Source organism: Zea mays, chromosome 6 (genome assembly GCF_902167145.1).
Source record: "Zea mays cultivar B73 chromosome 6, Zm-B73-REFERENCE-NAM-5.0, whole genome shotgun sequence".
NCBI lineage: Eukaryota > Viridiplantae > Streptophyta > Magnoliopsida > Poales > Poaceae > Zea > Zea mays.
The window spans coordinates 140787904-140806288 of NC_050101.1; the positions used below are offsets into that span (position 1 = coordinate 140787904).

Consider the following 18385-nt stretch of genomic DNA (forward strand, 5'->3'; position numbering starts at 1 on the left):
TATGGTGCCCCTCCATGTGGTTCTCCTAATCTATTCTCTCCTCTATTTGGTGCTCCTACCCCATATAGTGGCCATCCTCCATTTTAGTCCTCTAGCAGGTGTGACAATACCTCCAGGTAGCCATATTGATTTTGCTTCGAACTAGTTTGCTTACTCTAGTGCTCCTCAATTGCAATGGTGAAGGAACTAGACAAAGATGGAAGATGAAAGACTATAAAGTACACACATATCTTTTAAAGTCCACGTACTTTTTAGGTTCACAATAATTTTTTGAGCTTATAATTTTTACATCCAGACATGGCTACTGCACTCGATGGGCCCCATTGATGATTATAGTATGAAGGGATGGACTTCTAGGCCAAATACTCCACACCTACTACTCTAGATAGAATATTTTCATCAGTGTGCCCTTAAGTAGCTGAAGCATTAGTGGTTCACAATCAATCAGAAGATCACCCTCTTTAACGACATCTACAACTATTTGTATGTGTCTTGGCCGAGTGAAGCAGATGATGCTATGCTGCTTGAAGCGGCTAAGGAGAGCTTCCACAACAAGCTCGACGAAACCAAGTTTAAGATGGAGCACATGTGACACGCTCTTTGTCATCACCACAAGTGGTACGTGAGGCATGATGACAATGACTCGAGTGATAGAAGAAAAAGATCACATCGCAACTTGGACGACGATTATAGTTTCATGTCACAGAAAAATATGAACTCACACCCTATTGGTTGCGATACAACAATAGCTCAATAGAAGGAGAAGAGCCAAGCAATAAGTAGTAGCACTGAAAAGGTGTACAAGGCTAGACAAAGGATGAATCAAACTAAAGTGTTTGAGCAATTTAATAAATGATTGGTTTTCTCTATCGCCAATATGGACTTAGTCAAAAAGAAAGTTCAACAAATTGACATTAAAAATTGACAAAGCAACTGAAATTATACAAGAACGAGGAGACCAAAGGGATGGAGAAAGATGAATAGTAGTGTTTTGGTTATTTTTACGAACTATATAATTTTATTTTTAAATATTTTTATATTTAAAATATTTTGATAATTATAAAAGTTTATCTACTTAATTATATATATCTGGATGCATTTTCACACCGTATTTTTTAAAAAATTTTATTTTAAATTATATATTATCAATAAAACGACGTGTTTTATTTTAACTAATTGACTATAAAAAACTGATGTAACTTTGAGGTAGCTGCACTAGATGGCTGATGATGGATAGTGATTGGAACTGGCGGCTGTTGTGTAGTACTAGTAGCAAAGTTCCTGTGATGTTATTACTTACCGTACTTGGGCCTTACGAAAGCTATACTAATTGGTTGTTTTACTATCTGAAAGCGTGGGATGATGAGTTTGTCTTTGATGCACGGTTCAAAAAATTGGACCAATGTTTGTAATCATACGTGGACCAATCAATGTTTGCCTGGTTGGGACTTTTCCACTTGGGAGAAGCAGGCCGGAAGGAGGCGTGAACCAGGAGGAGCTTCCGAGCGCTACCGGCCCATGGAGGGACTATCCGCCGCCGGTCCGCCCACGGGGGCTCCACGGCGGAATCGGGGAACGGAGGGGGGACATGGTTTTGGTGTTAGAGGATCCGACTGGTTTGCTGGTGCCCGTCAGCCGTGGTCCGGACGGCTCGCACGGGGACTGCCCGAGGACGGCAGGCGATTAGGATAAGATCAAGCGGAGCGGGGGAGCAGAGAATCACCGGCACATGGCAGGGACACCAAGGACGGGCCGGGCAGATCATCAAAACCGAAAAAATATTGGGCCGCGTCACTCATGTCACGTGAAGTGTGTGATGTGATTGGGTAGGGTTCACCGTAGACCCGTAGTACTAGTACACGTACCCCTCACCTACAAACGCCGAGAAAATCCAAATTAATTGGAAAACAAGTATAGTGTACATCTACTAGAAGACAAATGTAATTTTAGTTCTCAATTAAAATAAATGTTTCTAGTGTACGAATTTGCGCCCATTTGAGAGGTCTATTCTATTAAAATTCCAAAGCAAAGTGACTGTTAGTTTTTAATCCCACATTGCTAGTTCAAGGTGTATAAATTAACTTATATAGCTACGCTCATTCCCATGTCTAAATATATAAAGTAATAGGAGAGAGAATATGACTAGTCTCACACGCACGCGTGCGTGTGTCCGCGTATTTTTCACGTGTAATGCCGTATGACTTGTGATGTCGTGTCATATTATTTTGGCTATTTGTATCTTTCATTGATTTAAATTTTTAACAGTTGAGATTTAATGCAGATTTTATTGTCATAATCATGGTTAATTGGCCAGTTGCCAATTAATGCAGATTTCACTTTCACCGATCCTTCCGGAAGTGGTAATTCAACATTTGTTTTTTCAGCCATTCAATCTTCAGATTGGTGGGTCGATATGGGTGCCAATGTTCATGTGTGTTTTGACTTGTCTATGTTTTCTTCTTACCAGGGGATGCGATGTTCCTCCATCTTTATGGGAAACGGATCAGCCGCTTCTGTTCTTGGTGTTGGTATGGTCGATCTGAAGCTCACTTCAGGAAAGACTGTCCATTTGAAGAACATGCAACATGATCCGACAACAAACAAAAATCTAATTAGTGTTTCCCTGTTATGCCAAGATGGTTATAAGTTAGTGTTCGAGTCTAATAAAGTTATAATGTCCAAGTTTAGAAACTTCGTTGGAAAAGGCTATGTGAGCGGAGGATTGTTCCACTTAAGTACTTTTGATACGAGTTATCATCTGAATTTTGCATCCATAATTAATACTAGGTGTGTGCCCGTGCGTTGCAACGGGAACATATAATACCATTGATAACTTATGTACGTTGGGGATGAGCATCGACACATATCTGACTGGATCTTCTTCCTTGGGGATCTAGAGAAAAGCCTGTTCGGAAGCCAAACATGTTAAGACCTGATCATGTGCTGCCCTTGTGTCTCTGATCATCATCAGCATACTGTTCGACGCTTGTATGAGTCTTGTTAATTTGCATGCCTCGTGCATAGTCTCTCAACCATCAATTCACTATGGTATACAGAATCCGTGTGACAGACACCTCCCTATCTTCTAGCGGTCTAGCCTTCCTTCTAGCGGTCTAGCCTTCGTAGCGGATGTAGTCACCACACCAGTAGGCAGTCCATCATTAAAACGAAATTGTCAAATCAGGAAGGGACAAGGCTTGAAGAAGTGAAGAGGAGAAAGACAGACGCAACAGGCCGAAGGGGACACAGTGAAAGCACTTGCATAGCAGTGAGAGCACTATGCGGAGCAAACAAAGATAGCAGCATCAGATCCTTCCTTTATGTGCTGCTGCTACATGAGATCAAGACTAAATTTACACCAGAACATCCATGAAAATCATGATCAAAACAAACTTACAATTTTGTAGAGAAATTTATATTAGTATTTGTGTAATTAATCTACAATCATACAGACAGCCCTGAGTAACGATTTCACGCCGTCTGATAGCATCCCTTATTCCCTTTCTTTTGACCTCATACAAGACAAAAATTAACAGCAAGGTGGGCAAATTTGCAGGTCAGAACTAATCCCAACCTAGAGCATAGCACAGACGGATACAGAGGCAGTCGGCTTACCTTGCTCCTCCGAATGGAGTAACCTCGGATCCTTCTCTTTGCTGCAGATACAGTGCAAGGCCTAAAAATGAGAAAGGAGAGGTTAGACGAGAAGGATCTGGGTGGCCGTTGCGGGGAAGAACAAGGACAGCGTAGGACTCAGCCATTAGATTCCAATAGCCTCCACCGATTGACTGGCGTGCGACCAAAATCGATGGTGGATCCCGCTGAAGAAGGATTCGTTGTGGTGCGGCATGTGTAAACTCACCCGATGTCAATCATGTTTGGAACCCTTGAAGCAATTGGTTCGATCTATGCAGTGAACTAATCCCATTGAGACATGTAGCCATTCGTGTAGCAGATATCCCTACTGTTATTTTGCTCTGAAGGCGCTGACCTGATTAACTGTATAACCATCTTTGCTTGCCCTTGATAGTATACCATCTTTATGTAGCCTCTCCATAATATCTGAAAAAACCAATCATTAACTACTAATTTAAGACGTCAACATGAGCGAGGAAGGAAGGACTGATTTTATTTCCTGCCAACAGAACCTAGCTGAAATGAAAAGAAAACTGTTAATTTGCTTCAGAATATGAAGGGGCTTACCTGGTTAACTGTATAACCATCTTTGCTTGCCCTTGATAGTATACCATCTTTATGTAACCTCTCCATAATATCTGAAAAACCAATCATTAACTACTAATTGAGGACATTTACCAACAATAAGCAATTGGTTTATCTGATTACAGATCATGCACTTTGTTTACAGAAAGCATGTCATCCATTTCCACACAAAAATTCCAGAAATATGATGATTTGAAGAAATTAATGATAGAATCTGTACCAGCTCAAAGTATTCTAGGTTGTTCTGCGTTAAGCAAGAAAAGGTTAATTATATCCTAGGAAAAGAAAACCTATATAGAGAATGGACAATAACATTAGATTCTTCATCAAATTGAAATACAGCAGGTATACGTGCCACTATCTGGTTTGCAACAGTCTAAAGAAAAGTGACAAAAGGTGCATACCAATATATCTATTTTAGACTTTAGAGTGCCAATAGTCTACAGAAGAGTAAAAAAACTGCACACTGATGCTGAATGTATGCGTTCCTTGAATCCTTGGAATGAATCATACTTGGGCAGAGTGGCAAACAAACTACGGTTGAAACTTCATAATAGTTTTAAAAAAATCATAATGGTAGACCTTAGTTTGAATATATTTCATTTAATTCAAGCATGTGACCAAATTCTATTGATTAAATACAACTTTTTAAAACTGTAGCATTCTCAAAAACAACTTTTTCCAGATGACTATATGACCTTCAAGGGCTATATTAATTCAGATTTTGAACATAGAATAGCTTCAACTGGGGATATGAACAATTAATTTTGTGAGTCGTTATAAATAGATATGGTACCTCGGGTCCAGAAGAACTGATCAACTCAAAAGTTCCAAGGTCCCAAAATTTAACAGTCTTATCAACTGAACCTGCAAAGGTTTTGAAAAGGACAACATGGAATATGTTACTTAGATCTACAGGTGATGTACAAATAAGAAGCATGAGGGAGTAATAGGTCCTCAATAAAAATAATAGAAATCTTATTTTAGTAAATCAACATCCTGTGTGAGTATATAGGACCTAAATTTACCTGTAGCCAATAAAAACTCATAGGGGTGAACATCTAAGCAGTTGACTGGACCTTCATGAAGACAAAAATCATGCATGAGTTTTCCAGCCGTCAAATCCCAGACCTAGCAATATATTTTAAACAAAATTTTAATGATCAGGAAATATGTGGTAAAATTTTATATCATGATATTACGAGATTGTCTATCTCAACAATCATGCTGTAATTTGTAAGATGCCTTAATTTTTGGGTTTTATGATCTTCGAATACTTTGCAATACGATTAAACGGACATGCTCAAAATTTTACCTTCACTGAGTTATCAGCCCCACCAGAAACAATCCATCGGCCATCATGAGTAAATTTAAGCACATTAATTCGTTGGGTATGACCCTTGTATGTGTGGATGCATCTCTTCTGTCGAGTATTCCATATTTTCATGTTTGTATTTGAAGACCCAGTGGCTAAGAATTCTCCAAAAGGATGGAAATCAAGAGATGCACAGCTTGATCTGTGTCCAGTGAAAGTTCGAACAACTACACATTTATGCAAATTGTCAATAGAAACTGAGATTATTGCAAGACATAGTTGCAGTTCATGTTTTCAATGCACTGACTGTTGAGTACCAACACTGGTTAATACCTTTCGCCTCCTCAATATTCCATATTTTTATCGTTCCACTTGCTGCACCAGCACCTATCGTAACTTCAGAAGAGTCAAAGCTTACTGACTCAACTGGACTTATAAAGCCTGATAGACTCTGCAATGTACAATGAAAAACACCTGAAGTAGATGTTGCCAAAAAAGAGCAAGAATGACATATTGATATTACACATAAACCGTCGGGATAGGAAATTACCAGGAGGGCACCGGGTTTCCCTATAGCCCAAAGATTGACCTTCAAATCCTCCCCACCAGTGATGAGGATCCTTGATGCTCGCCTTCCAAACTTGGCACAATTGACATTCAAAGTGTGCATGACAAACTCCTCTGGTCATTGTCAATTGAGTGTCAAATACTTTGATCCAACTTCAAAATTGCAGCAGTAATAAATATGCTCAAAACCTTCTTAAATACTCTAGCATAAAAAATATCACTTGGTGCTCCACCATTTCAAGCAATAAGGCTCTCTCCAACAAGGTCATGTAAAAGGTCATGTTCGATATATTTAACTCACCGAGCTCGCCCCTACACCTCCAGCAAAGTCTTCTATCACATCCTTTAAAATTTGGCGATCTCTTCTCATCCTCTAAACGTAGCGGCTCCTTCTACAATTGTACAATTAATTATCTTGCAATTTGGCAATGGTTTTGTTTGTTCAATATTCAATGTCATTTCAATGGTAGTTTACAATTGTGCCTTAGCTGCAAAAACAGATGGCAAACATAAGCATCCCAAAGAGGTGCAGGTGCATGAGCTAAACTGACAATTTGTTTTCAAAAGAAGATGGTTCAAATTGAAAAGAATGATTTGATGGCATATTTTAGCGAAACGGACAGATAAAAAATGACATGGCAACTACCACGTTAATTGAATAGAAGTGCAAGTGGCCCAGCCAGCTCACATCACACCTCTATATATGCAACATTGGAAACCTAACATATTATGTAGATTACTTCTATACATGGGTAGTAGTTCTTTTTAGTGCAAAAATACAGCTAATGATCCAAGCACATCCTTCGTAATTAAAAAACAGAAACTCCACACAAGGAAGTGGGCGCGCAAGCAATCTTCAGCTAAGATATTTGCATGTTGCATTGCAGTGGCAGTGTGGCACTCCAAGTCCAAGTCTCACATTTGCATATTCTTGATCGTGGAACCCAGCATCACTGACACTCTCTATGGATATTTTCAACAAGCAAAAATTTATGAATTTTATCAACATTTTGGATGTTGTTGCATGCTGTCATGTTGCCAGAGAAACAGATCCACCATGCTCAAATGAATGGGCTAAAGCTGCACTATAATCACTGGGCAACTCTAATGTCTGATAACATGAGGAAACAACTTTTTTAAAAATTTAATCATACAACTACAATGTTCTCAGTATTTCGTAAGTGTGGGTCAATGGGAGCACTCTGCTACCCAGCTCACATCAGACTCCTCCCGTAAATGTCTGTTGAGCCTCCCTTTCATTCGTAAGTGTGACAAAAGCCATTTCACAATCCTCGTATAGTGACTAAGGGAATGAACCAGTTGCGCATAGGCATCCTAATGAACTTACAGAAGGTTGAGCAGAGACATACCGATGTGGATGTCGAAGTTTGCTGCCGAGATGATCGGTTGTTGAAGGGGATCTATGTCGACGGCGTGCCCTATGCCCACTGCCGCTGGTCAGACAACAATGCGTGGCAGCCAATTGAATTATGCACGCCGATTGACCTATGCATGTGATGCTTAAGTTGATTTAATAGGAACTTATTCCTGATTTCAGGTTTGAGTTGGATATGCTGTTGGAATCAGTTAATGCAGCGACTAAGCGTGTTGAAGAGCTGATAGAAAAGATGCAAGACAACTCAGTCAAACCTGAGAGTCCAATACGCATGGATGAGCATTTAACTCGTAAGTATTTGTTCAGGCATAAGTTAATAATATTGGAGGATACCTGAACTGAATGGACTTTGACTGTTACTGTTGGTTGATAACGTTTTTCAGCGTTGAACCTGAAGTGCATTGAGCGACTGTACCGTGATCATGTTCTTAATTAATGAAGAGAGACGGTGATATGATCATCAGAGGCCAAGGAGTTGGCAGTTCTCCCAGATGGTCTTGGCGGAGCGGCGTAGTCGCTTGGCCTCCTCCTCGGTGAGCTCCATCTCGGTGACGCCCTGGATGCCAACGCGGCCGAGCCTGGCGGGCAGGCTGAGGAAGACGTCGTTCCCATCGGGGATGTCGTGGAACCCCCTGGCGAGGACGGAGACCGGGTGGATGCGGCGCTGGTCGCAGAGCAGCGACGCGGCGAGGCTGGCGACGGAGTAGCCGATGGCCCAGGAGGTGTAGCCCTTGAGGCTGATGACCTCGTAGGCGCTATCAACAACGGCGCGACGGATGCCCTCCAGCACCTCCTCGTCGAAGCAGCGGTGGCTAGTGGGGCTCGCGACCGAGGCCGAGGCCACCATGCCGGATGTGCGCCTGGCCCGACACACGCCCGTGGAGGACTCCATGATGAAGCTGGTGAACGGTGCTTGACCACCACCTTATTGTCCTCCTCAACCGCCTTCACCTCCTCATCTGTTGGTGCTTAAGCGGGGGACAAGTCAATTGGCATCGCTGCGGCGCAAGCCATACGCATCCGCCCGGACCCATGCTCGCGAAGCGCAACGGGGGGCGAGGCGGGCCCCTGGCGGCGGCTGCAGGCAGGGGGAAGCGAGGCAGGGGAGCGGTCGGCACTGAGCATCGAGGCGGCGGGGCGGGCAGGGATTGCGGAGGGCGGGTGGGGATTGCGGCGTTTGCGGCGGGGATTGGCGGATTGCGGTGAGCGGGCGGGCGTAGCGGGGGCGGGGGCAGTCTACAATAGACTCTTAATAGTTAGTAGAGAAAGCATGTGAGGCTGATATGTGGCACTCATGTTTTTGTCATATTAGATTTGACACCATTGCTAGAATTTCCATATTAGAATTAATTCCTAAGTTTAATATTGTCAAAGGATCAAAGTGCCAATCTTGTGCGCAAGCAAAACAACCTCGAAAACCATTCAAAAGTTTAGAGGAAAATAGAGACTTGGCACCATTATATCTTATCCATTCTGATTTGTGTGAGATGAATGGATTGTTTACTAGAGGATGCAAGGGATATTTCATGACTTTTATAGATGATTATACTCATTTATGCTATATTTATTTATTGAAAACTAAAGATGAATCCTTGCATTATTTAAAATTTGTAAAGCCGAAGTTGAAATCCAACTTGAAAGAAATATTAAACGATTACGCAATGATCGTGGAGGAGAGTACACCTCAAATGATTTCTCTCAATTTTGTACTGAACATGGTATTATTCATGAAGTGACACTACCGTATTCACCTCAATCCAATGGGTTTGCTGAAATAAAAAACCAAACTTTAGCATATTTGGTAAATGTCATGTTAGAGAGCACCGATGTGCCCTATGAATGGTGTTAGAGAGCACCGATGTGCCCTACGAAATAGGGTAGTGACTAATAACAAAGAAGTCACGCTTTATAAGGGATGGAATGGGAGAAAACCCAACGTCAAATTTTTGACGACTTGGTGCTGTCTGGCAAAGGTTAATCTATCTGAACCAAAAAAGATAAAGCTTAGTAATATGTGGCTTAGTAATAACAAGTTCTTAGTGCATAATATGGTGTGTGCGACAACCATGTGGGAGTTATGTAAACTGAGAAATGTTATATGCTTCCAGAATACAGGGTGGAGAAATCTGAACCTGCTGCTCTGGAAGGTTGCGATAACAGTGGAGAATTGGAAGATTCTGTGTCCAGCTGGAAATCACATGAACCTGGAAAACATGGTGAGGAGCTTGAAGAACTCTGCAAAGGCACCTTGCAGGCTGCTGTGGAGCTGATAGTCTGTTCGTGAATCAATCTGGGGGAGTCTGAAGCTCCAAGTAGCTAAAAGTTCTCTAGTTCTTTCTTCCGGTTCAGATACGGGTAATGAGTGTTCAATGGAAGGTTGGGCTGGGTGAAATGAATCTGAATGTAATAAGTGAGTGGTGGTAAACGGTTGTAACTGATGTTTTTAACGATGGATGGGGGTATCAGACTTTTGGTCTTCATGCCCAAGGAATTAATGCCCTTGAACTAAAAAAAGAGAAAGCTTGGATCCAAAACAGTAGATTATGCATTCTTGGGATGTGCACATAACAATATGGTCTATAGATTTTTAGTAGTTAAATCTGATACTCCAGATCAAAATGTGAATACCATTCTGTAGTCGAGATATGCTTCATTCTTTGAGAATATATTTCTAATGAGATCAGATAGCACTTCTATAATGAGAATAATTATGCTCCTCAGGATTTAGCACCAACAAAAAAAACACACACACACAATCTAATGAAGATAATAATTTAGTCGTTCATAAAGCTCCTAATCGGAGTAAGAGGCAAAGGATTGCGAAATCTTTTGGCGATTAATTCATTGTTTATCACGTAGATGATGTGCCCAATACACTTTCAGAGGTACATGATTCACCAGAAACAGAGCGTTGAGAGCAGGACGGTAACGACAACACGTCACGAAGACTCGCGGTCGCATGGATAGTTAGACGGGAGCGCGCAGTGGCGAGGGCCGGAGCTGAGATTTTGGTGGCCCAGGGCGAACACAGAAATGAGGCCCCCTTACAGAAACCAGGGCAATAAATTTATCTTGGCGTTTCTTTTTTTTCCTTTTTTCACTACCCGATGCATACTTTCTAGTTGACATGATCTAGATAAAATTTGAAACAAGCAAAACGAAATATATTTAATCTACAGGACTACAGATCACAAACAAGCACACACTGATTAGGCAATAGATCTGAGAACCGTACCTAAATCTTGTGCGTCGTGCGTGCGTGATGGATCAATGCGTGGAGCTGCCGGCGAAGCAAGGCGTCAATGCGACGGCGAACCACGGAACCAGGCATCCTGATTCCTGCCTGGACTCCAAGGCGGCGTGATGATCCAATTAGGCGGCGACGCGTTGCTGAATCGGGTCAGGGCGAGTTGTGAGCAGGAGCAGTCGAAGCGTTCGCGTGGTATAGCTGGGACGGATGGCCGGATGATCTAATCTAATTAATCTAATTAGGCGTAGGGAGGCAGGTAGCAAGCAGGTCAGGCCTGTGCGGACGATTGCTTGCAGGCTTGATTGCATGCAGGACCCATCGTTTCAAGCCTTCAACTGATCGAAGACTACTACATATACATGCATGGGGTGGGGCCCCTAGGATCTGGGGGGCCAGGGCGGCCGCCCTGGCAGCCCTGTAGTCAGCGCCGCCCTGAGTGGCGTGGCTAGTCAGCTAGGGGAGGAGAGGAGGGAACACGAAGCACCAACCATGTCCATGGGCGCTTTCGCGGACTTTTGACGGTGTTGCCTCCCGCAGCGACGATGATGTGCACGACTCGTTTTTTTCCTTTCCCCCACCACCCGCTTGTTTGCCGTCTGGAACTACTGCGACTGTTCAAGGAGCCTTTCACCTTATCCAAACACCGCTCCTGTGCCGCGAAGGAATTCTAGAGGCCACTGAAATCTGATCGAATGGCTTAGAATTTTAAAGGTGACGTAGATTTAGCGGGAGCTCAGATTTACTCCTCGTTCTATATAGTAGTAATTATATCAGAATTTGAGGCCTTTTTTCGGTGTTGATAAAGTTATCGTATTTTTTTTAAAGTCAAAACATCTAAAGTTTCATTAAAATCGTATAATAAAATAATAAAATTTATAATACTAAATAAGTATTATTAGATTTTTATCTGTATTGTATACTATATTTATTTCATGCCATCAATTTTATATTTTTATAACTTTTAGTTAAATTTGGAATTCCTGGAAATTTGAATAACTGAGAGAACATATGTAAACACTACCGATCAAACTATGCAACATTATAGTATGTTTCTTAAGAGTCTCAGTTTGATGTAGCAGAGGTAGAGGTGGCCAACTCTAGTGTGTAAAAGACTGTGTAAGGCTCTGTTTAGTTCCTTTAGTAACTAGACTAAATTTTAGTGACTAAAGTTTAGTCGCTAAAGTACCTCGTTTGGTTTCAGTGACTAAACCGAACTAAAGAGCATTAATTGCTGTGAATAATTACTGTTTTAACCTTATTAATTAATGGATGTTTGCTATAAGAAGAAAGTGGAGATGATAAATAAAGTAAAAATACTACTTTAGTCTCTTTTAGTCACCTTTTTTTTTGACTAAAAAACTAAAGTTTAGTCATTCTATTTTAGTCAACATGTTTACTTCTTTAGTGATTAAAAATAATTAAACTTTAGTCACTAAACTTTAGTCACTCGAGATTTACTAGCGTAGTTTGGAGTTTGAAGTGAGATAGAGAGTGATATAGCCAGCCACGTCACTAAGGCCATCTCGGCATCCAGGCATCCAGCCGCGAGCCGCGTAGCGCGTATAGATGTCCAATAAGCACGAGGCCCGCGAGCCCGGCACGAAGCCCGTTTTTTAGGCCCGGTCCGAGCCCGGCACGGCCCGGTTATATGCGGGCCCGGGTCGGCCCGGCACGAATAAGCGGGCCGGGCTCGGACAGAAAATTAGGCACGGTGGGCTAGCCCGGCACGGCCCGTTTAGCTCTAAGCCCGTTAAGCCCGCTTTTTTTACACTAAAACGTGCTTTCGGCCCGCATAGCCCGCTTTTCGGCCCGCTTTTTTCGTGCTAAACGGGCCGGCCCGGCCCGTTTAGGCCCGTTGCGGGCCGGGCTCGGACAAGAAATTGAGCCCGCGTGCTTAGCCGGCCCGGCCCGATTTTTTAATCGTGACCGGCGGGCCGGACCCAAAACGGGCCGGGCTTCACCGGGCCCGGGCCGGACCGGGCCGGGCGGCCCGTTTGGACATCTCTAGTAGCGCGCACACGGCACACCTACGTGTTGAGCCATCTTCATCCCTCCGATCAGAAATCAACGGTGCGTCTCTGCTCTTGTCCGGAAGGTTCTCGCAGGCGCGGCGACCTCGGTTTTGAACACCTGCTCTTCTTCCTCCTTCCAATCCAAGCTTCGTACGGGACGAGGAGAACCGAAGAAGGAATTGGACGCGAGGAGACTCGAGTACTCGACAGGGAAAAGTCGAGGCCTCGGATCCATCGACTCGTGAAGATGTCCTCGCCCGCCGAGTAAGTCCTCGACACTTACAGCGGTTTCATCTGATCCGAGCTTCGATCTCAGATTCCGACGCGTAGACGTTGTATTGCATGGTAGGCCCCGTGATTCGGGTCGGGGATCGCTAGAGGAATTGGAGCTGAACGGTTCCGAGTAATCGATGGATTCGATCGTTTTAATGGGCTTATATGCTGGGGTTGCGACAGTAGACGGCTGTATTGCGGATTCGTGGTGCCACTTTGGTCCCATAGGGCTCGGCTTAGATTGGAGCTGATTGGTTCATTTTCGTCGGTGCTCTAGTGATGTTATCTCTATGTTGCTGGACTGGTACAGCGTTATATACAATTATACATATCATCCGGTTTTGTACTTCGAGTTTGTACTGTCACAAGATAAAGGGTTAGTTATCATTCATGATAAATAGTCTTTCAACTTAGAAGCGAAGTTGATTCACCACTTGCCTATATTCCTGTGCACCTGAACTGGTTTGTTTAGGGCTCCGTTTTCATTAGAGTTTGAATAACAATATATTTTTCATGCAATTCAAACTTTGTGATCTTGGCCTGGACGATTATCTGGATGTGTCAGTGATGACAACGTCAAGTTTTAATTCTGACAGCTCATTTTTATATCATTTAGTTTCATGATTGTTTGTGCTGTGTACTTAGTGTTTTTGGCGAAATATGATTCCTGGTTTCTGAATTAAGGGTATTTGAAGCATTATTCACGATTAGTTTAATTCGAAAGGAAGAAACGGAGTGTGCGTCACCTGATGCATAGAGGTATTCTATAAATGACTAATAATATTTTGTCATTTCGTTGTTGTCGAAATCTACCAATGCGACTTCTTTTTTCTTTCTCCTTTTGCTTTTGCCGGGGCATCATTGGTACAATATTTCACGAAGACATCCAGTATTCCAGTTTGTTGTTCCTTGATTATAGTGACCTTGATACTGGTGATGTCTCTGCCAATCAACATAAGAATTCGATTAAAGATATTGGTATTGGGGGTTAAAATCCGTATATCTGGTCAACTGAAAACGTCACCATTTTTGTACTACCTGAAATGATCCAACCAGTTGGCCTGTTTCTCTGACTCTTGACCCTTAGCTCTGCTAATTTATTCCTATTTGAATTTGTTGACTGAGGCATGAAGTTCTGATATGGGGTTTTCAGCCAGTTTGTGAACTCATGATTTTTGTACTCTCCTTTCTTCTACAGTGACTATTCACTGAACACATCAATTGAGCAGGAAACTATCTCCATTCTGCTTCAATTGTCAATTTGACTATTAGCAGTCTCCATTTTGCACCCTTTGATACTTACCTGTTCTAATTATATGCTGTCCAAAATATTTAAAACCATACTGTTGAGCATCAACTAAAATCATTTATATGTGAAAACATGAATAAAATTTATTCAAAATTAGTAACCAAAGTTATAAAAGAGTTGGCAGAGGCACCTGCATTCACATGCAACAGGTAAAAGAGAAGAGACAAAACATGAGATTGATATATGCAGAGTTGACCATGAATTCATAATGCAAATGGGAGGAAATATCTTTTACCTGTATCTTTAATTTATATAGGAAATGGTGAACAACTATTGTTGTAGGGCCCTGATGTCTGTCCTTGTCCCATGCAAACTATTAACTTTTTGTTAGAACTCGTATATGACCCTTGTGCTCAAACCCTAGCCACTAGATACAATAGAACTTGAATTATACGTTCAGGGTTGGACGGTGATAGCATTAGGGTGGTGTAGCTCCACTCCGAGGCGGTGGCCTTTCCTTCACTAGCCACGTAAGAGACAAACCGGATCTCACTAGAGGTGTACGAGAGAGGAGACTACGAAGAATGTTAGTTCGTGCTTCGTGCGCCGGCCCTCTCCCTATTTATGTACGTGGTGTGAAAGGGGATCACAACCATAAAGTTATTGCGCCGTTGACCAAAGCATGATAGTTGTGTCTGACTTGATCCTTTGACCGAGTCGGATGAGATCGACCTCAACACTTTTTACATCCCTCAACCAGCCACGGAGCTACCATCCCAAAGAAAAGACAATTTCTTCATGTTTGTGCGCTCTCGCTATATAGCTATTGTCATCGTATTTTTCAGTTGTCTCTAAACTTATATAGTGTGTTTCCCTGTTCTTAAGGCGTCGCCTAGGCGTCCAGGCGGAGGTCCAACGCCTAGGCGTCTTGCCCGCCTACCTCGCCTAGGCGTCCAGGCAGTGGTCCAACACCTTGGCTTGCCTTACCGCTTTAAAAACCATGGTGTGTTTCATGTGATAAATGTTTATTGGTATATAATATTAATCTGTGCATAGTGATTTAATGAGGCACACACCTTCATGCATCACTAACTTGGCAGTTGGCACAATCATAAATAAACTGTAGCTTTGTTGTTGTGCTTACTTTTGTAAATGCAAATTTCGAATCTTGATTGTATTGCCTAAACTAATAGTGTCCATTGGTTTACTACTACTGCTCTTATTTCTGCTCATGCATTAGTTGTAAATTATCACTCATTACTGGAACTGGACACTCGGTGCTAAGAAAAAAGTATAAATCCTTTAGTTTTGAAGCCACTTTGGAATGCGTGCTCATTTACCTGCCTTCTTCAGGTACTACAAATCACTTCCACCTATAAGCAAGGCATATGGGACATTGTGTTTCTTCACCACTGTGCTAGTTCGGCTCCATATCCTGAATCCGCTGTTTCTGTACTTATATTACCCTCGGGTGTTCAAGAAGTTTGAGGTTAGCTTCTGTTTTTGTTTTCTCTTCCCCTTACCACATCTGTAGTATCAGGTAATTTCGACTGCAAAACATTGTAAGCTTCTATTAGGAAGAATGTTGTAACATGCCGGATTACCTTGCCTGATAATTAAGGGGAAGTTACTTTGCTTGAGTTTGTTTTGAGATATATGTATTGCATTCCACCTTGCTAGTGCTATATGTCATTTTCTATGAATAGATCAGAGCACTTCTGTTTTGGTTTAATATATTATTCAGTCTATCATGTACTTATGCTTGGAACTTGTAAATTACATGTTTTGCACTCATGCTTCATATCTTCATTTTCTATATATTAAAAAAAAGGAGCCTGCAGGTATGGAGGATATTTACAAGTTTCTTCTTCCTGGGACCATTTTCCATAAACTTTGGTATTCGCCTTCTGATGATGTAAGTGAAAGTTTTTCTGAACACCGATGATAAAATATGGTTACTTCCACAGTATATATAATTTTAAATCAGGTTGGGGTTTTTGAAATTTCTTTGCATAGAGCAAGGTATGGTGTCATGTTGGAAAAGGGAGCATTTGATAAACGGACTGCAGATTTCTTGTGGATGATGATATTTGGTGCCATCTCACTATTGGTCAGTGGTAGTTCTTTCTACAATCAGAATTTCAGATTAGGCGAAACCAAGAGACATTCTTGAACTTCTACTTAACTTGCGTATGACTCTGTATTGCTTGAATCAGGTGTTGTCTGTTATTCCCCAATTGAATACTTATGTCTTGGGATTACCTATGGTCAGCATGCTTGTTTATGTCTGGAGCCGAGAGAATCCAAATGCCCAGATAAATATATACGGCATCCTCCAATTGAAGGTATGTAGTTTCACTAACAATTGATTTTGCAATTCACATTTCTGTGTCGCTCAGTTGGTGAAAGGCAAAGTATGACCTGTGGGCAATTTGATTAATTCGTTAGTAGTTGATGTACTCTCTTCTTTTGCAGGCGTTTTATCTTCCATGGGTTATGCTCTTATTAGATGTGATATTTGGATCACCATTAATGCCAGGCCTTCTGGGTATCATGGTTGGACATCTATACTACTACTTTGCAGTGTTGCACCCTCTCGCCACCGGAAAGAACTACCTCAAGACTCCGAAATGGGTGTATCCTTTTACATGGTCATGGCCAAAGCATTATCTCTCAGTTTGCATATACAACTGAGATCAATTTCTGCGCTATGGCTACTTTATTTTTTAATATATCTGCTCCTTGTCTCCTTAACCTGCTGCACTTGCACAGACATAAGATTGTTGCTCGATTCAGAATAGGTATGCAAGCCAACGCTCCTGTCCGCGCACCAGCTAACGGCAACGCTGGGACTGGTGCCTTCAGAGGAAGAAGCTATAGACTCAATCAATAGATCGACCAGGAGAAGTACACACCTTGTAACGCTAACGCGATTCCTGTTCTGAGTGGCAATGTAGAGACAGAGCGCAGATTCCTAGGGTCAATCAGGATTAAGGGTTGCGGATAGGGCAGAGGGGTGGTAATGGATGACGATCTAAATGTTTTTTCATAAAATGGTAGAGTATTAAATAAATTATAAATTTTAGTGTAAAATGAATATAAATAGGATTTGTTTCTAATCCGATCTTTATATCTTATAGTGTAAAATTATATCTTATAGTGTAAAATTTAGAGTCACTGTTACCCTATTGCAGTGCCGCCTTTCATTTACTGATTTAGTTCCTAACAATGTTCGTCGTCCCTGTTTACGCATGAGTATAGTTGTGTAATGGCAATTTGCGTGCACTTACGTTTGAATCATTTTTAGGGACGTCTGAATTACTGTTTGCGTCTTTTTAAAAGGAAAAAACAAAAGATAATTATTTTGTTAGGATGCACGATTTTGCATGTCAGCTAGTTCAGTTGGGCCTTGCTGGATTAGTTTGTGCATGCTGAAACAGAACAGTTGGGCCTTACTGGGCCCGTCGCATTATAGAAGGTTCTGTAGGATTCAAATTGTCTAAAATATTTGACCTTCACATTTGATGCATCTTTCTTCTTTTCTAATATATTTTTATTTCTACTTCTCTCATTTTTTATATATCATATTTTTTATTTTAAATTTCTGTGCCCAAACTTATAAGGTCATTCGTTATGTAACGGAGTATGTGACAGTGAGTAGGCTTGTGTATGCTTAAACAAAACAGGCCGTTGGATTGATCTCATTTTGTTCGAACTGAACCGGACTACTTCATCCGTTCTTTTTTTTTATCGCGTTTTAGTTCAAAAATAAACAAACGAATGATAAATATTAAAAAACAGGGGTAGTATAATCAATGCACAATACTCTCTTCATCCCAAAATAGTATTGGGTGTAGCTCTAGGTTTTTATGTCTATATATTCAAATAGATAGATGGCGATAAATATAGACACATATATAGAACACATTTATCGAGCAAAGTATAAAGTTGGTATATAAACATTTGTTCCTCGATAGCCTTTTCTGGTGTATACGTCTAGAAAGATCTAGTCTTATTTTCTACGTGGTTAGTGAAAGAAAAGGCTATGGCCGTTGTTGCTCGTTCTCACCATCTCAGGTCAAGCTTTACTGCTCTAATGGCC

General features: G+C 41.6%; 1 protein-coding gene and 2 long non-coding RNA genes across 4 annotated transcripts; 1 reads left to right on the forward strand and 2 right to left on the reverse strand.

Moving 5' to 3' along the window:
* Positions 1 to 3866: 3866 nt before the first annotated feature.
* LOC109940157 (uncharacterized) lies at positions 3867 to 4511 on the reverse strand. Its single transcript, XR_002262681.2, has 3 exons — positions 4442 to 4511; positions 4204 to 4274; positions 3867 to 4062 (listed from the first exon to the last, which is right to left on the reverse strand). It is a non-coding gene; the product is annotated as an uncharacterized lncRNA (long non-coding RNA).
* Positions 4512 to 4998: 487 nt separating this feature from the next.
* On the reverse strand, positions 4999 to 5578 carry LOC103630107 (uncharacterized). The gene is made up of 3 exons (XR_554840.2): positions 5537 to 5578; positions 5250 to 5352; positions 4999 to 5088 (listed from the first exon to the last, which is right to left on the reverse strand). It is a non-coding gene; the product is annotated as an uncharacterized lncRNA (long non-coding RNA).
* A 7204-nt stretch (positions 5579 to 12782) lies between these two features.
* LOC606470 (derlin3) lies at positions 12783 to 17509 on the forward strand. 2 transcript variants are annotated; one of them, XM_020539209.3, is made up of 7 exons: positions 12783 to 13025; positions 15637 to 15772; positions 16125 to 16198; positions 16271 to 16393; positions 16500 to 16628; positions 16759 to 16919; positions 17056 to 17509. In XM_020539209.3, the coding sequence occupies exons 3-7, from the start codon at positions 16127 to 16129 to the stop codon at positions 17174 to 17176; spliced, it is 606 nt and encodes a 201-aa protein (XP_020394798.1). In that variant the 5' UTR covers positions 12783 to 13025; positions 15637 to 15772; positions 16125 to 16126; the 3' UTR covers positions 17177 to 17509. The 2 variants fall into 2 exon arrangements, with proteins under 2 accessions (XP_020394798.1, NP_001105797.1); NM_001112327.2 differs by having other exon boundaries at positions 12822 to 13025; positions 16300 to 16393; positions 17056 to 17425.
* Positions 17510 to 18385: the final 876 nt, after the last annotated feature.

What these genes read in the sequence shown, in the direction of transcription:
- LOC606470 (NM_001112327.2), top strand. An exon ending in GGTATTCGCCTTCTGATGAT is followed by an intron (nt 16,199 to 16,299) that starts GTAAGTGAAAGT and finishes TTCTTTGCATAG; the next exon opens with AGCAAGGTATGGTGTCATGT. An exon ending in CTCAAGACTCCGAAATGGGT is followed by an intron (nt 16,920 to 17,055) that starts GTATCCTTTTAC and finishes GCACTTGCACAG; the next exon opens with ACATAAGATTGTTGCTCGAT.